Source organism: Silurus meridionalis, chromosome 20 (genome assembly GCF_014805685.1).
Source record: "Silurus meridionalis isolate SWU-2019-XX chromosome 20, ASM1480568v1, whole genome shotgun sequence".
NCBI lineage: Eukaryota > Metazoa > Chordata > Actinopteri > Siluriformes > Siluridae > Silurus > Silurus meridionalis.
The window spans coordinates 1,120,001-1,135,000 of NC_060903.1; the positions used below are offsets into that span (position 1 = coordinate 1,120,001).

General features: G+C 39.8%; 1 protein-coding gene across 1 annotated transcript in view; it reads left to right on the forward strand.

Moving 5' to 3' along the window:
• ptprfb (protein tyrosine phosphatase receptor type Fb) overlaps window positions 1-15,000 on the forward strand; it is a 96,406-nt gene that overhangs the window by 41,569 nt on the left and 39,837 nt on the right. Inside the window, 5 exon segments of the mRNA XM_046876234.1 lie at window positions 3,725-3,994; window positions 5,491-6,072; window positions 6,877-7,010; window positions 8,149-8,293; window positions 11,438-11,743. Coding sequence (XP_046732190.1) covers window positions 3,725-3,994; window positions 5,491-6,072; window positions 6,877-7,010; window positions 8,149-8,293; window positions 11,438-11,743 — 1,437 coding nt within the window.

Below are 15,000 nucleotides of genomic sequence, written 5' to 3' on the forward strand. Positions count from 1 at the left end.
GAAAAGAATTATGCAAAGAAACAAAAAGAAAGAAGGAAGACTAGACAGAATATTGATTAGATAGATAGAAAGAAAAATCGAAAAAATAAAGCTATTAAATAAATAATACATTTGACAAAAGCAAGAAAGAAATGACCAGGAAAATGGTTAAAGAAAGAAAGAGAGAGAGAGAGAGACCGAGAAAGAAAGAAAGAAAGAAAGAAAGAAAGAAAGAAAGAAAGAAAGAAAGAAAGAAAGAAAGAAAGAAAGAAAGAAAAGGACAAACAGAAGAAAGGAGGAGTGGTAAACAGGTGAGATAAGTGTGAGCTCTTCAGGATGTGTAGTTTTTGTTGTTGTTGTTGTTGTTGTTGTTGACGACACACTCACACTCTCTTGTTGTTGTTATTTGTGTTTCTCGATGCTCTGATTTCTGTCTGTTCACACAAATGTCTTTCACTCTGTGTTTTTGTCTCCATTTTCACTCCTCCATCTTCTCATACACACTCGTCCGTCTCAGATCAGCGTGAAGGTTTGTCTTTCACTTTTCACTCTTTCTTCCTTTTCCCTTCTTTTTTTTCTCTCCCCAAAGTGACTTGTTTCAGCGTGTAATATTTATAGCTGTCCTGCGTGTCACATGGTAAACATTTGATTTTATTCTGAAGAAGAGCATGAACCCGAGCCGCCTCCTCTTTCTGTCTTCTACTTTTCTTCTCGTTTTATTCTTTATTGGAGCAGGATGGAGTGAAGCAGTTTCAGTAGTGTTCAGTTAGGAAGAGAAGATCTCTTACAGCTTTTACACTCGTTTAATAGAAAGAGACATGAAGCTAAAGTGGAGTAACTCACTCAGACATCCATCACATCCAGAGTTTCATCTACAATCATTCCATCACTTCCTCTGGAACACCTACAAGAAATCTGAAAACAGGGAAGAAATAAAGAACAGAAGTATAAAAAAAATTTTAATTATTACATTTTCTTTGTAGCATTTTCTAGAACGAAAGAGTATAAAATAGAAACAATCAAGAAGTAAAAAAAAAATTTAAAGATTAGAGAAAAAAAAAACAAGAAAGAAAGAAAACAAAACTAACAAAAGAAAGAAAGGTTAAAATGACAGAAAGAGAAACAGTAAATAATGTTAAGGAAAAGAAGCCCAAAACCTTTAAAAAGCAGAAAGAAAGAAAGAAAGAAAGAAAGAAAGAAAGAAAGAAAGAAAGAAAGAAAGAAAAGACTACATTCTCAATTCCATTTTTTCCTACTAGCTTTTTTTATCTTAAAAAAAAAAAAGAAAGGAAAGAATCAATAAGAAACAATAGAGGGAAGTAATAATAAAAAAACAAAAAGAAACAAGCCAAAAAAGAAAGAAAGAAAGAAAGAAAGAAATTATAAAATGTTAGTGTGAGAAAAAATATAGAATGTTGGAGAAAAAAAAGGAAAAAATACAGAAAGAAATATGGAAAAAGAAAAAAATGACATTGTACATGAAATGTAAAAATGATGTTTGGAACCCAGTGGAAAAAAAAACGCTGTGTGCAAGTTCAGGTCCTTCAAAACAACTTATGAAGAAGAATCATCCTCATCATCTTCATCATCCTCATGGAACTTGAATCTTCAGTGATAAAACCTGAATCTGATTTTTTTCTCAGCTCATATTCGACTTTAGATCTTCCTCCATTTCTTCCTCTCCACATGTTCATTACAGTTCCTTACGTGCTGCCCCCTGCCTGTAGCATCTGTAATGCATGCTCACGTCCTGTAGTTTGCTTTATGTTCTTTACATCTAGCGTTTTATTGTTTTTTTTTTTATGTTCTTTAAGATTGTAACCTTTGCTTCATCTGTTCCACCGGTGTTCCTCAGTTCCTGTCCTCTGCTTGCTAACACTCACGTGCACGCTGTCGTTACGCCGTAATACGTGAACTCGCTGACATTCAGAGGGTTAATTGAAGAAAAAGTGTTTCTTTTTAACGAAGGTTCTGTTTTCTCGACCTTGATCATTCACGTACAAATATCTCTGTAACCATCGTTTGTTGTTGAAACAAAAAGGCGGCAAAAAGACAGTTTTTTTTTTTAGAAAGTCGATCTCGTAACGAGCCGGGGGCGGGTTGGATAACGAGCGCGACTGATCTGGCCAAATTAAGAAATATTTGAAAATACATTTTCACTGGTTTTGGTCCAAAAAAAAAAAAAAAGCAATTAGCGTCTTTCTCTGCGGTGACCTCCGGAGAGGTGCAGTAACGCGACGAGCTCCTGAGGTGGAGCACTCGCTCAGGTTCGTACTTCAAAGAAAATAATTAAGCGAAGGTTACTTTTGAAACAAAGTGAAAAGATAGAAATCTAGGTGCATGCAGAGGGAACAGAGGGAACACAGGGAAAGTAAACGAATAGAAACACAATAGGACTTTTTTGTATTGTGTTAAAAAGGGGTTTGTCTTTAACCTTCGTTTCGCCTTTTTATTCGGCCTTGATTTCTCCTGCATTCTGAAAGCCTGAGTGAGCGTGTTTATCCCAGGCCATCTTTCCTTCCTGAATGTATACGGATCAGCCTTCGTGCCGATACTTCATTCTTCCCTCCCTTCCTCTCTCTCTCTCTTTGTCTCTTATTCTCTCGTTCTTATTCTCTTCGGTCTCCACACAACGTCAACAGGCCTCTTTTTTTTCATCTCCATGGGAACCCCTTTATAATGTCAGCTTATCTGCATATCAGAGCTGCACAAAGAGAAGGAAAAAAAGCCTCAGTGAACAATGCGAGTCCCATGGGCTTTTCTCCCAGCGCTGAGATCCTGATAGCCTCGAACCGCAGCGTACGCCGACCATCTCCAGCTATCGACACCCTGTTATCGGAAAGAAGCCTCAAAAAAGCCTGCGGATCGGATTAGGCGAAGGGAAATAAAACATATTCGATTATGTTAAAGTTATTAGCAAGATATCGTGTTTTATCTGATCTACCTGAAAGGTTTCCACCATCTTTTCCACTAATCCTCTTGTTGAGGCTCAGTGCTGTTTTTGATCTGCCAAGCCCAAGCATGAAATTATGGACGTAACGTATGTACAAACAACCAGATGAGCATGTAACTGTTGAATCGGGCATCCTGAAAGAGCTCAACCCAATTCCTAGCCAGCTAGCTGAACATTACAGCCCTAAAGACAGTCCAACAGGGATAAAAAGTTCATGTATTGGGTGATGAGTATAAAGTGGCAGTACTGTTGTTAAGGTTGAAGTTGAGAAGGTTTAGCTAATAAACAAACCTTTTGCTCGAGTCTAGCTTAGAGTTACTAAGTAAAGCTATGAGTTGGTATCAAAAGGTTTGGAAACGAGCTGTTTTCAAGAAATTACTTACGCTGTCCCCTCGCACAGCAATACAGCGCCCCCAGTGTTCTTCTGGAACGTGCCCTGGAAGTCGTCTTTTCAAAGCACGTCGAACAACTTTAGCGTTTTCGCGCCAAATCTCCATAACGGTGAGATTAATAAACAGCGAGCCGGATCTTCTTCTTCAGGAGGAGGGCAAAGTCCGCAGGAGTCAAATCGGGCGAGTAGGGTGGGAACGGTTACTTTTGGCACCCTGACTTATGAAGGTCGGTGCTCCCAATGACTGTGCGTGCAGCCTTGTGCTGCCATCTGTTGGCATGTTACAAAACTAGCCTCGAAACATTTTGATACCACATCGTATATGGTTTCCTCTCTCGTATCCGTCCTCCGCAAAATTTTAAAACGTCTCACTTTTTCTTCTGTTGGTTTTTGGGTTTCAGTACGGCGGGTTCCTCCTCGTTTCTCCATCCCACCCAGCGATCAGGAGGTGATGCCAGGGGGCAGCGCTAATCTCACGTGTGTTGCTGTCGGAGCTCCAATGCCCTATGTCAAGTGGATGAGTGGAGAAACAGAGCTCACCAAAGAAGACGAAATGCCCATAGGACGCAACGTCCTGGAACTTACCAACATCCGCAAGTCGGCGAACTACACCTGCGTGGCCATGTCATCTCTGGGAATGATCGAAGCCATGGCGCAAATTACAGTCAAAGGTAACGTCAATGTCTTTTACTCCTTGACGACCTTCAGTTGACATTCCCGATCCAGGGGAACGTGGTAGTTATGTTGCCTGGGTGCAGTATAATAGGGCTTTTTGTCTGATGGTATCTTTAGTTCAAATGGTAGAATTTTCTAAACTGTTTACCACAAGACACCATTCTATAGAGAGGAAGTCTGTAACCTCGCAACAGTCTGGCTAAAGACACGGACAGATGGACTGAGAAACAGAATTAGTTTGTAGTATCAGTTTATTTCTAGCTCTGTTGACTTAAAAAGATCTAAAATGATGATAAACTTCACTTCGAATGGCACACGGAATGTTGCCTCAATTTAGAAATGCCTGCATCGGGGTTCCTACGCATTTTGGAAAAGTATGAAAAAGTCTGGAATTTGATTTGAGTGATTTCCAGGTCTGGATTAGATTTGGGGGAAAGAATGCTAAATATTGAAAAATATTTGTTTTTCCATACTATTGGTCTATTCGGTTTTCCAGGCGATTCTGGATTCATTTGAAAACGTTTTTTTCCTCCTGAAAACGCCTGGATGACTGAAACACATGGAAAACATCCGAGATTGTAACCTAACACATGTTCTAGCTGTAATTTAAAATCATTAATTCAGATGTTAAATATGGTCTTAATAATCTTTAGGGAAGTCTGCATAGACTGAAGTTTCATTTAAAATGAAAAATGTGGAGAAACCCTTCAACATTATCTTCACCAGGCCTCGTGTTTTTTTTTGGCTCCACTTCAAAACACGTCTGATGTGATCGTTACTTAACCAGTCCTGTCAGATCTACCGTCCGATTCTCAACCATTCATGAGCTTTAGGGACTTTGGGAAGCTCGCCAGAGAGAACAGCAGGCTCTTTGCCCTTTAAATGATTCCGAGCTCGTATTTGCCCACAGCGAGTGTTCAGAGTGTGCATGTGTTTCAGTCCCAGCAGACACCGGGCCTCGCGTTAGCAACCGCTAACGATATCGATCGCACTTTGCGTCTCAACGATCAATAGCGGCTCCGAGAGTGTCACGGGCGTTTATCTCCAGGCAGGCCACGAGTCTTAATGACATGAGGATGAGTGTTCCTGACTCGCTCACCTGCCCTTTTTACTTCTCCTGCCTCGCTCTGTCTCTCACAAATACACAGTTCCATTCCAGCTCAGCCATATTTCTTTATTTTCCGCCGTGGTTCTGTCTCTGGAAGTCAATAACATCGATTCAGAGCGGCTTTCAGCGGTCAGGCAGGGTTTCACCCACAGGCAATGTAAGTGACGGTTACCGTGAGACGATGATGCGTATTTACGATGTTAACTTTACGGGACGAAATATGGCTGCGACCTGAAGAATCTTGTCAGTGTATTAACTTGTTGCCATAATTTGCCTTACTTATTTAATTATCTAATAATTTGCATAATTTCCTTGCTGCCATAATTACTAAACCCTGGGTAGTAAAGGGTTACATTTTTTTTCATCTCCTCTCCATCTCCTCAGCTCTCCCCAAACCCCCTGTGTCTCTGACTGTAACTGAGACCACGGCCACCAGTATCACCCTGACGTGGGACTCCGGGAACCCGGAACCGGTCTCCTACTACATGATCCAGTACCGCTCCAAAGCCTCAGACAGCAGCTACCAGGAAGTCGACGGCGTAGCTACGACACGCTACAGCATCGGCGGGTTGAGTCCGTACTCGGAGTACGAGTTCCGCGTCATGGCGGTGAACAACATCGGCCGCGGTCCTCCGAGCGAAGCGGTCGAAGCTCGCACCAGTGAACAGGCGCCGTCGTCTCCTCCGCTGCAGGTTCAGGCGCGAATGCTGAGCTCCAGCACCATGCTGGTGCAGTGGGAACCTCCGGAGGAACCCAACGGGCAGATTCGCGGATATCGCATCTATTACACGACCGATCCGGACGCGCAGCTTAGCGCCTGGCAGAAACACAACACAGACGACAGCCGTCTGACCACGATCTCTGGATTAACCACCAACGTCACGTACAGTCTCCGTGTCCTGGGCTTTACTTCTGTAGGAGACGGACCTCCATCTGACATCCTGCAGGTCAAAACGCAACAAGGAGGTGGGTTCGGATCAGAGCCGGTATCGCAATCATATCACAAATCAAAAAAAAGAAACATCTAAACTTCTGACAATTAAAACACAAAGTTTTTCCGGTTTAAGTTTGTTGTTTAGTAAATAGTGCACTTGTTGAAGCTCACTGAAGTCTTTCTTCCACGTTGTTCTTTGTCACATCTCAGACAGTTGCTTTTTATAGACTGAGGAACAGGAATAGGAGCAGTGAGAATCGTTCGGCGTGTGGTGAACAAAGTTCAAAGCTTGCTGGAGCGGTTCTTCCTGCTGAGATTTGTCTACGCTGGGAATTGAATACGTACAGAAAGAAATATATCTATAAAATAAAGGCAGATCAAAAGGAACGACTGATTTCAAAAATGTAGTTGAGTAAAAAGGACGATATTTGACTTTGAAGTGTAGTGAAGTTAAAAGTCTCCCCAAATGGAAAACAGTAAAACGCAGATACGCGGAAAAGCGACTTGAGTACAGTAACGAATTACATTTACGTCATTGCTGGTGGTGGTTTTGCTTCTGTAAACTTCATAATTGGAAGCTCGATTTCTGTTTTCCAAGATGGCTGCCATTATAATATTTCAGGCTCCATGGTGAAGTTCTGACGTGAACATGGGTTTGAGGAGTAACAGGTTGTACAATAGTTGAGGTCCATGACTTAAAGCAGTAGATGTGAAATTTGGACTTCTGGGAACTGATTTGGTGTAACGTGGCCTGAAGCATGGAAAAGTTATAATGGAGTTTATTGACGTTTACTGATATCTTTATGAACATCGTTTCTTCTCCATGCTCTTTCCAGTCCCAGCACAGCCTTCTGGATTTGAAGCCGAAGCCGATCCCGACAATGGGATTATGCTGAAGTGGATTTTGCCCGTTCAGGAGGCGATCACTTTGTACGAGCTGCATTACTGGGAGGACGGATCAGACAACAAGGTACGCTTTCACAAGACTTCACTTTGTTTTTCTGTGTCTCTGTCGTGAAGCAGGACGTTATTAAAACGTGCAAAGTCGAGCTTGAGGGTCTGAGGAGTTGTTGTGAGTTGTTGAGAGTTCTGCAGATTGTTGTTTGGCTTTTAAGCGCTGCAGATTCAATTCTTGGCAAAAATTCACATGCGATTTGTAGAGGAGACGTGGGTTAAAAAACAAACATTCGTGTTGAGAGCAGACGTCTTGTGGAACACTCTGATTGTGTTTTGGTTGTAGATATAAACGTGGCTGTGGACTGCAGGGTGTGATTTTTTTAAATAATAAAATAACCTCAGCCCCCATTTGATGTAGGCTACATGTCTTGCATTTGCATAAATAAACCTGGTAAATTGTTTATTTTTGTAATTTATTTTTTAAAATATCCAGATTAAATCAATATGAACAATTCTTGGGGGAAAAAGAATCTGTGCTACAGTGCATGGTTTTCATTTGCATACACGATTCTGATTGGCTTATACATTTTGCAAAAACTCTCATCACTTTTAATTCATAATCTACATATTGTATGAATATGCAAATTAGTTTACTCCTGTCCAAGTGGTGGTGATGTGACATGGTCATTTTTGCATACGTGAACCTGATTGGCTGTAATATTTTATGATGCAACAACCCTCATTTCACACTTTTCCACAGATTTATTTTTCATATTTCTGATACGTTAACCAGAAATAATTATATTTAAAGAAATAAACATTTAAAGAAAAACAACTTAAAAGAAGTGATTATTAATTATTATATGACTAAAAAAAGCTATTCTATGATTCATAAATTTTTTTTATTGGATTAATTATTTATTTGCCATTTTGGTGAGGTTTATTTTTCCATTATTATTATTATTATTATTATTAAGATTATATTTTATTTTATTTGAGGGATGTATAATTCCAGCACATGGAGTTTTTTTGGTCTCGCCTGTGTTTGGTGTGTCTCCTCAGAGATTCTGCTTTTACTGACAAAAAAGAGAAAAAAAAGAGATAAAAAAACTGAAGGTTGTTCGGTCACCGGTCCAAGATGGCGAGATACGGATGTCTTTGAAAAGTGAATAAAGGTGAAAAAACGAGTTTGTTTCCTGTTTTTTTTGCAGATTCGTGTCACCTTCATCCCGACTGGGTCATACACTGTGGAGGGCCTGAAGCCAGACACTCTGTACAAGTTCTCCCTTGCCGCTCGCTCTGAAATGGGCCTGGGGGTCTTCACCAAGCCCATCGAAGCCAGGACCGCTCAGTCCAGTGAGTGCTCAGCTCCTCTCTCTCCTGTTCTATCATGCACTAACCTAGAAAAAAAAAAACAGAAATTGAAAAGGTAGGAAGGAAAGAAATCACCCTGCTGTTCAGGGACAGGGAACGATTTTCCCTTCATTTCCTCTCCTGCCCCTGCTGTTCATTTTCCTGCATTCTGGAGCAGAGGGAATTCCTTTGTCTGTAGACAAGGGCAGAAGGTACGTTGAAGGTCGGATCGGGTTGAAACGGTTATCCGAGATTCCAGACAGAGCTCGGGACGTTAACGACCAGAGCGGAGGAGGAAACGGTGGGATTTTACGGTGGATACGAAGGTCAGGGATACGATATGTAATGTCATTACTATAACACGTGCGAAAAACACGTTATTTTACAGAATCGACACAAATACAGCGAACATATTAATGAGCAAACATTTAGGGCGGAGTCAATGCAAATCGAGTTGTTTAGCATTCACACTGTGTATTAGAAAATCCGGAGAAGGGATCGGTTGAAAATGGCACTACTGAAGGGCAGGTAATAAACTCGTGTTAGCGTGGATTTGAAGTAATAGGAACGTTTCTCTCCAGAAGATCATCGCAATATGTTTTTATGGTGATTATTAAATGCCAACAATTTTATTTATTGGTTTGTTAATTTATTGGTGGATTAACATTTATCTGAAATGTTCTTGAATGTCCACTGGACAATTATTTTTATTATTATTATTATTATTATTATTATTATTATTATTATTATTATTTTAAAATGTATTTATTTTTTCTATGGACCAGTTTGTACTCAGACCATAAAAACATTCTCTCTCACTCTCCGCTCTCTCGCTCTTCGTTCGGCGCTAAAATAAACCCCTCGTTCCAGTCGTCTGTCAGAAAAAGTCGTCCTGCTCTGTAAACACCTGCGCAGCAGCTGTGGAGCTTCTCCAGCACGCTGACATGAAGACGAGTGAGAAAGCGAGAGAGGGATGATAGATGGACAGATAGTAGCGTCAGAGTTAGCGAAGTCCTTCTGTAGGTTTTACTCACAGCGTTCATGCTAATAAAAGAAAAATAAATCACAATCGTTGTCTAATTATAAGGAATACAATCATATATTACGGATTCTGATTGGATTATTCATTTACGTCGCTATAGAAACGCCTCGTTCACGACGTTTACGCTCCGAATGTTCGGTTCCTGTCAACTAAACCACGATTGTGTTTGTTTTTTTTTGTTTTTTTTTTATTAGTATGAATTATAATTAAAACCTCGTATACCCCATGAATTAACAGTTTCTATAGCAACGGAAATGACACAAGACCTTGTGACGCATCAGGATACAGTATTTATGATTAAAAAGTACAAAAAATACTTTTTATATTAAAAGATATTCTCATAATCCAAACTCTTTATGTATCAAATACACACAAGAATTTATTTTTCAACCCAAACTGGAAGAAAGAATGAAAATAAAAAATGATATTATACTGGTATAAATTCAGCTCTGTGGTAACTATGGAAGGAAAATGCCCAATATGGCAACCCTGACAGTGGCCTTATTTTCCTCCTGGGCTCTGGTTGTCAACAAAAACCTTACAATCCCTTTTTTTTTTTTTTTTTTTTTTTTTTATTATTATTTTTGTGTTATTCTTTTTTCTTTATTATTTCCATATTTTGATTAATTTATGAAAAGAAGTGCACGTACGTGTTTTTATTTACCTTAAAGATTATACTGTGGATGTCGATGTTCAGTTGTGATGCTCATAATTTATGTCGGTTAATTTTTTATTGGTATTTATTAGTTATTATTGTTGTTGTGTTGTTTTGTGTGTTTTTCGTGTGTACCTCTAAGCTGTGGAACGTCAGCCAGATTCACCTGAGCAACATTTGGCACTGATTTAATTAAATTTGGCCTTTCTTAGGGACTGCCTAAAAGGAGTGGAGATACCCTGCCAGCACACACACACACACACACACACATATTTGTCCTCGAAGCAGCCTCACGATTTGACACTTGGAACCTTGACAAACACAAAAAGACGCTGTTTTGGAGCCAAAGGGCCGACGTTCAAACATGCGAGTGGCAAAACACACACATACACACACACACACACACACACAAGAGGAAAGTAAGCCAAAGACAGACAGATTGCTGTCTCATGATATCAGTCTCACTGCAGCGTCTTTGAAACCGCCGCCCACTTCCTCAATAAGCCTCGTTTGTACTCATTAGAACACGTCGGAATATTCACATTCCGGAGAAACTCGACTTGAAGAAGATGCAACGAAAACCAGATTAAAGCCGAGACTTCGCTCTCCAGGCATGAAATCAGATCAGGTTTGTAATTCGGCTCACTTATAGCCATCGCATGGAGAAACGTGTACGCTGAATATCTCAATCTCTCAGATCTCAATTTAGCAACCTACCCTGTTTGGGCAAAAGTTTGTGGACACCTGACAGCATGTGCTTTTTGAACATCTTGTTCCATTTATAGTCCCCATTTGCTGTTATAATAATCTTCACTCTTCTAGAAAGATGATCCACAAGATGTTGCTGAGATTTGTGACCTCAGCCAATTAGTTAAGTCAGGTACTGATGTAGGTAAGGTGAGGAGGAACATCATGGACCTGACTTTGTGCACTTTGTGTCAGTAAAGGGAAAATTTAGTGATTCTGCCTCCAAAGAGGAACCACATCTGGTTGAAAAAAAGCAGGTGTCCCAAAACGTTTGGGCCAAATAGTTGATCAGGATCAGCATTTGGACGTTCACCAAATCTCAATATTCAACACAGATCCGTTGTTAGGTTTCTCTTAACTTTGATTTCTAACCAAGCTTCTGTGAACTCCATCACTCTGAGGAACACCAAGATTAGGTCACAACTATAGGAAGTGTGTTCATGACATTTTTTTTCACTAAACTCTCGACGCTGTTGAGTATTAGAATGCGACTGAAAAGCGTAAACATGAACAAAATGCTTGTAATCCAAGCACAGGATCTTCTGTCAAACTTACGGCAGTCCCGAGATCTAAACCCACCACCTGCAGCTTCCTAGATCTGAACTTTCAAACAATAAGAATCTGGCTTTCCTCTCAGCTTAAATGTATCGAACCTTCTTCCTTATTTGACCTGAGTTTTATAATTTCGCTTGACTCCCATCAGCACCCTCAGCCCCACCTCAGGACGTTCAGGTGCTCAGTCTGAGCTCCACCAGCATTAAGGTGAGTTGGGTGCCTCCTCCTGCCGCCAGCAGGCACGGCGCGATCGTCCGTTACACCGTGAGCTACCAGGCGGTGAGCGGTGAGGACACCGAGCGACACACAGTGACGGATATCGGAGCCGACGCCACCAGTGTGGTTCTGGAGGGTTTGGGCAAGTGGACGGAGTACGTGGTGCGGGTCAGGGCTCACACTGACGTAGGGCCCGGGCCTGAGAGCGCACCGGTACGCATCAGAACCAACGAGGATGGTATGTCCCGATACGGGGGTTCCAAACTCCCTGCTGGAAGATATGAACTCTACTTCCTGTTCCACTTCCTCTTTCCATCTTAACTCTCGGTGGTGGTCACTGGAAAAATGACGTTTTTCATCCTTTCTTCTTGACTTCCTGCCTTTGATCTCGTCAACCTCTAACCACACTAATGCTTTCTCCGGTTCCTCCTAATATTTTCCAATCAAAAATCTTTCAATCGTTTGCATAAACAACAAAACCTCTAAACTACAAACCAATGCCTCAAACCCAGAACGGGTTCAGGAGCTCGGTGGTTAAACATCTGTTCTCGCACCCTTGTGAGAGCTGCACAACCAGAGTTCACCTGGTCCACAGATCTTCAGCTTGATGTCTCTTATGTAGTTGGTCAGTAAGCACAGGTTGCTCTTCATATCTAACTGACCACGATGGGTTTTCAAGAAATCGCTGAGTCACTCATTTCTCAGCCTGCTGTTAGTGATGACACGGCAGATTTAAAAATCAAACGACACTGGTGCAGAGGTTTCTGACTTACTGAACATCTGGATTACTCGGGGGGTCAACGTGGGACCATTGAGGCGTATTCTGAGATTAGAGGACGATCTGATGGTATAGAGAGTGAGGTGGCTGCTGAACCAGTCGTCTCCGTAAACACGTGTAATAATGAGCGTTAACATCTATTTCTGCTGAAACTTCACGCTAGCAGGAGTCCATACCCTGGTAAACGGGTCATGCAGCGCAGTTCCTCACATGTTCTGGACCTTATATTTCCGCCATTTTCTCTGACGATGGATTACGTCCTTCAGAGATCATGGACTCGTGAGCGACAGAGAGACCGAGTGGGATCGAGGATCCAATATTCAATCATGAACCTGAGTTGATGAAACATGTACTGTTTTATTTTCCTTCTCTGTTCCCTTCGCTTTCCTTCTCTTCTCTTCTCTTCTCTTCTCTTCTCTTCTCTTCTCTTCTCTTCTCTTCTCTTCTCTTCCTCTTTCCTTCTGTTTCCCATCCTCCTCTTTTTCCTCCTTCCATTTACTCCACACCATTTCTTTGCATTCCTTTTCTTTTCCTTTCCTTCATTTTTCTTTTCCTTTTGCTTCCTCCTCATATCCCTTTGTTTTCCTCTAAACCTTCATTTCTCTTCTCTTCTCTTCTCTTAATTTCACTTCTCTTCTCTTTATTTCTCTTCTCTTCATTTCTCTTCTATTCATTTCTCTTCTCTTCATTTCTCTTCTCTTCTTCTCTTCCATTCATTTCTCTTCTCTTAATTTCACTTCTCTTCTTTTCTTCTCTTCTCTTCTATTCATTTCTCTTCTATTAATTTCTCTTCTCTTCATTTTTCTTCATTTCTCTTCTCTTCATTTCTCTTCTCTTCATTTCTCTTCTCTTCTCTTCATTTCTCTTCTCTTCTCTTTATTTTTCTTCTTCTTCTTCTCTTCTCTTCTATTCATTTCTCTTCTCTTTTCTTCTCTTCTCTTCTCCGCCTGTCCCTTCCTTACCTTTTCACCCCTTTTCTTTTCTTTTCCTTTCCTTCATTTTCCCTTAGTTTCATGTGTTTCCCTTCCTTTCTTTTTCTTCTCTTTTCTTTCCTACTCTTTCATCATTTCATCACTTTTTGATCTGCAGATCAGGTCACCCCTCTGTCCAGAACCTTTTTTTTTTTTTTTCATGTGTCTTTTTTCATATTTAATTACTTTTACATTTTTTTCATTTTGGTATAAATGAGTTCTCTCGTTTCCCACGACGACGCCGACATCTATAATTAAAATATTTGAAGTTTCGCTGCTGTAATGAACAAGTTTTTAAAACGTTTTTCCCTCCCGCAAGCTTCACTGTCCTTAATTCCCCTTTTTCCTTTCGGAATGCTGAAATGAGTTTCCTTTAGAACCGGGAAAGTTTAGCTGCATCATCAGATTCCTGTGTAAAGAGCTCGGAGCACAGGGGTACATCCTTCATAGTTGGGGAAAAGTTCTCACAGAGGAGCAGAACAGTCCTCCAGAACGTGGTGGAGGAAGTGATCTCTCACAGAAGATGCTTTGAAGAGGGTGGTTACGTAAACATCTGAACATGTGAGGAACGGGGAACATGCTAACGGCTTGTTAACAATCCTAGCTAACTCGCACGCTAATAAAATCTAACGCTAATTTCTTCGGAAAGGCTCCACGAATTCCTTTCAGGTTTATATCGTTGATTATTTTTTTATTAGTGATCGCAATATTCTTTATTACATTTTTTACACAAATATCACAGCTTTCATGTTTGGTTGTTATTTTTTTCATTTTGAGATGCTGCAAAAAAGACAATAAAAAAATACTGCAACTTTCAACTTCAAAGCGCGAACGGAAGAAAGGCTTTAGGGGAAAGAAACTAGTGACACTCGTTTGTTCGAGAAACGTGTGTGTGTGTGTGTGTGTGAGAGCGCTTAAGGGAACTTTAAAACATATACTCTACTTTGATGCTGAGCAACATAATAATAGATTTCTCTTTAGTATTGGTGCCCCGAGGCACATGCTAATTTTTGTCCTTTTTCGACTGCCTCGCTTCTCAGATACATGCTAAATTTTTCTCTTTTTATAGCGTAGTGGATCAAAGAAATGCATAATACACGTTTGTTTCTTTTTTTGCCATTCTCCAGCTTGAGCTACAAAATTTGCTGTAGTACCTGAGACCCTGGGCTGCTCGTAGAATCGCCTCAGACAAGAAACATGCATTTATTTTAACTAGAAACATTTTATTTATTTTTTTGTTGCATTTTTTTAAAGTGTCTACTATTTTTAAAGAATATATATATATATTTTTTTTTTTTTTTTTTTTTTTTAATAGTTTTTTTTGTTATTATATTTGTTTTGATAATTGTGCATTACATTTTTTTTATTTTCATTATTTTATTCATTTTTTTTTTTTACTTTTTTATGATTTAATTTTTTTATTATTTTTTATTTCTTTAATTGAATTTAATTTTTTTTTTTTATTTGACAAACTTTTACAAAAAATTGTTCTCCTTGATTTCTTGGCATCCTTAAATCTATTTTATTTCAAAGACTAAATTTTTTTTTCTCTCCTTTTTGTTCTTCTGTTTTTCTTCTCACTTAACATCTACTTACTTTACTTCATTATTCATGTATTTACTTTATTTCATTCTTTTAATGTATATATCTCTCTACATCTACATTATAATTAGTACTAATAATAGTAGTATTAAAAAAATAGTAAAATTCTATATAATATATAAATGTACAGTATAATATTTTATT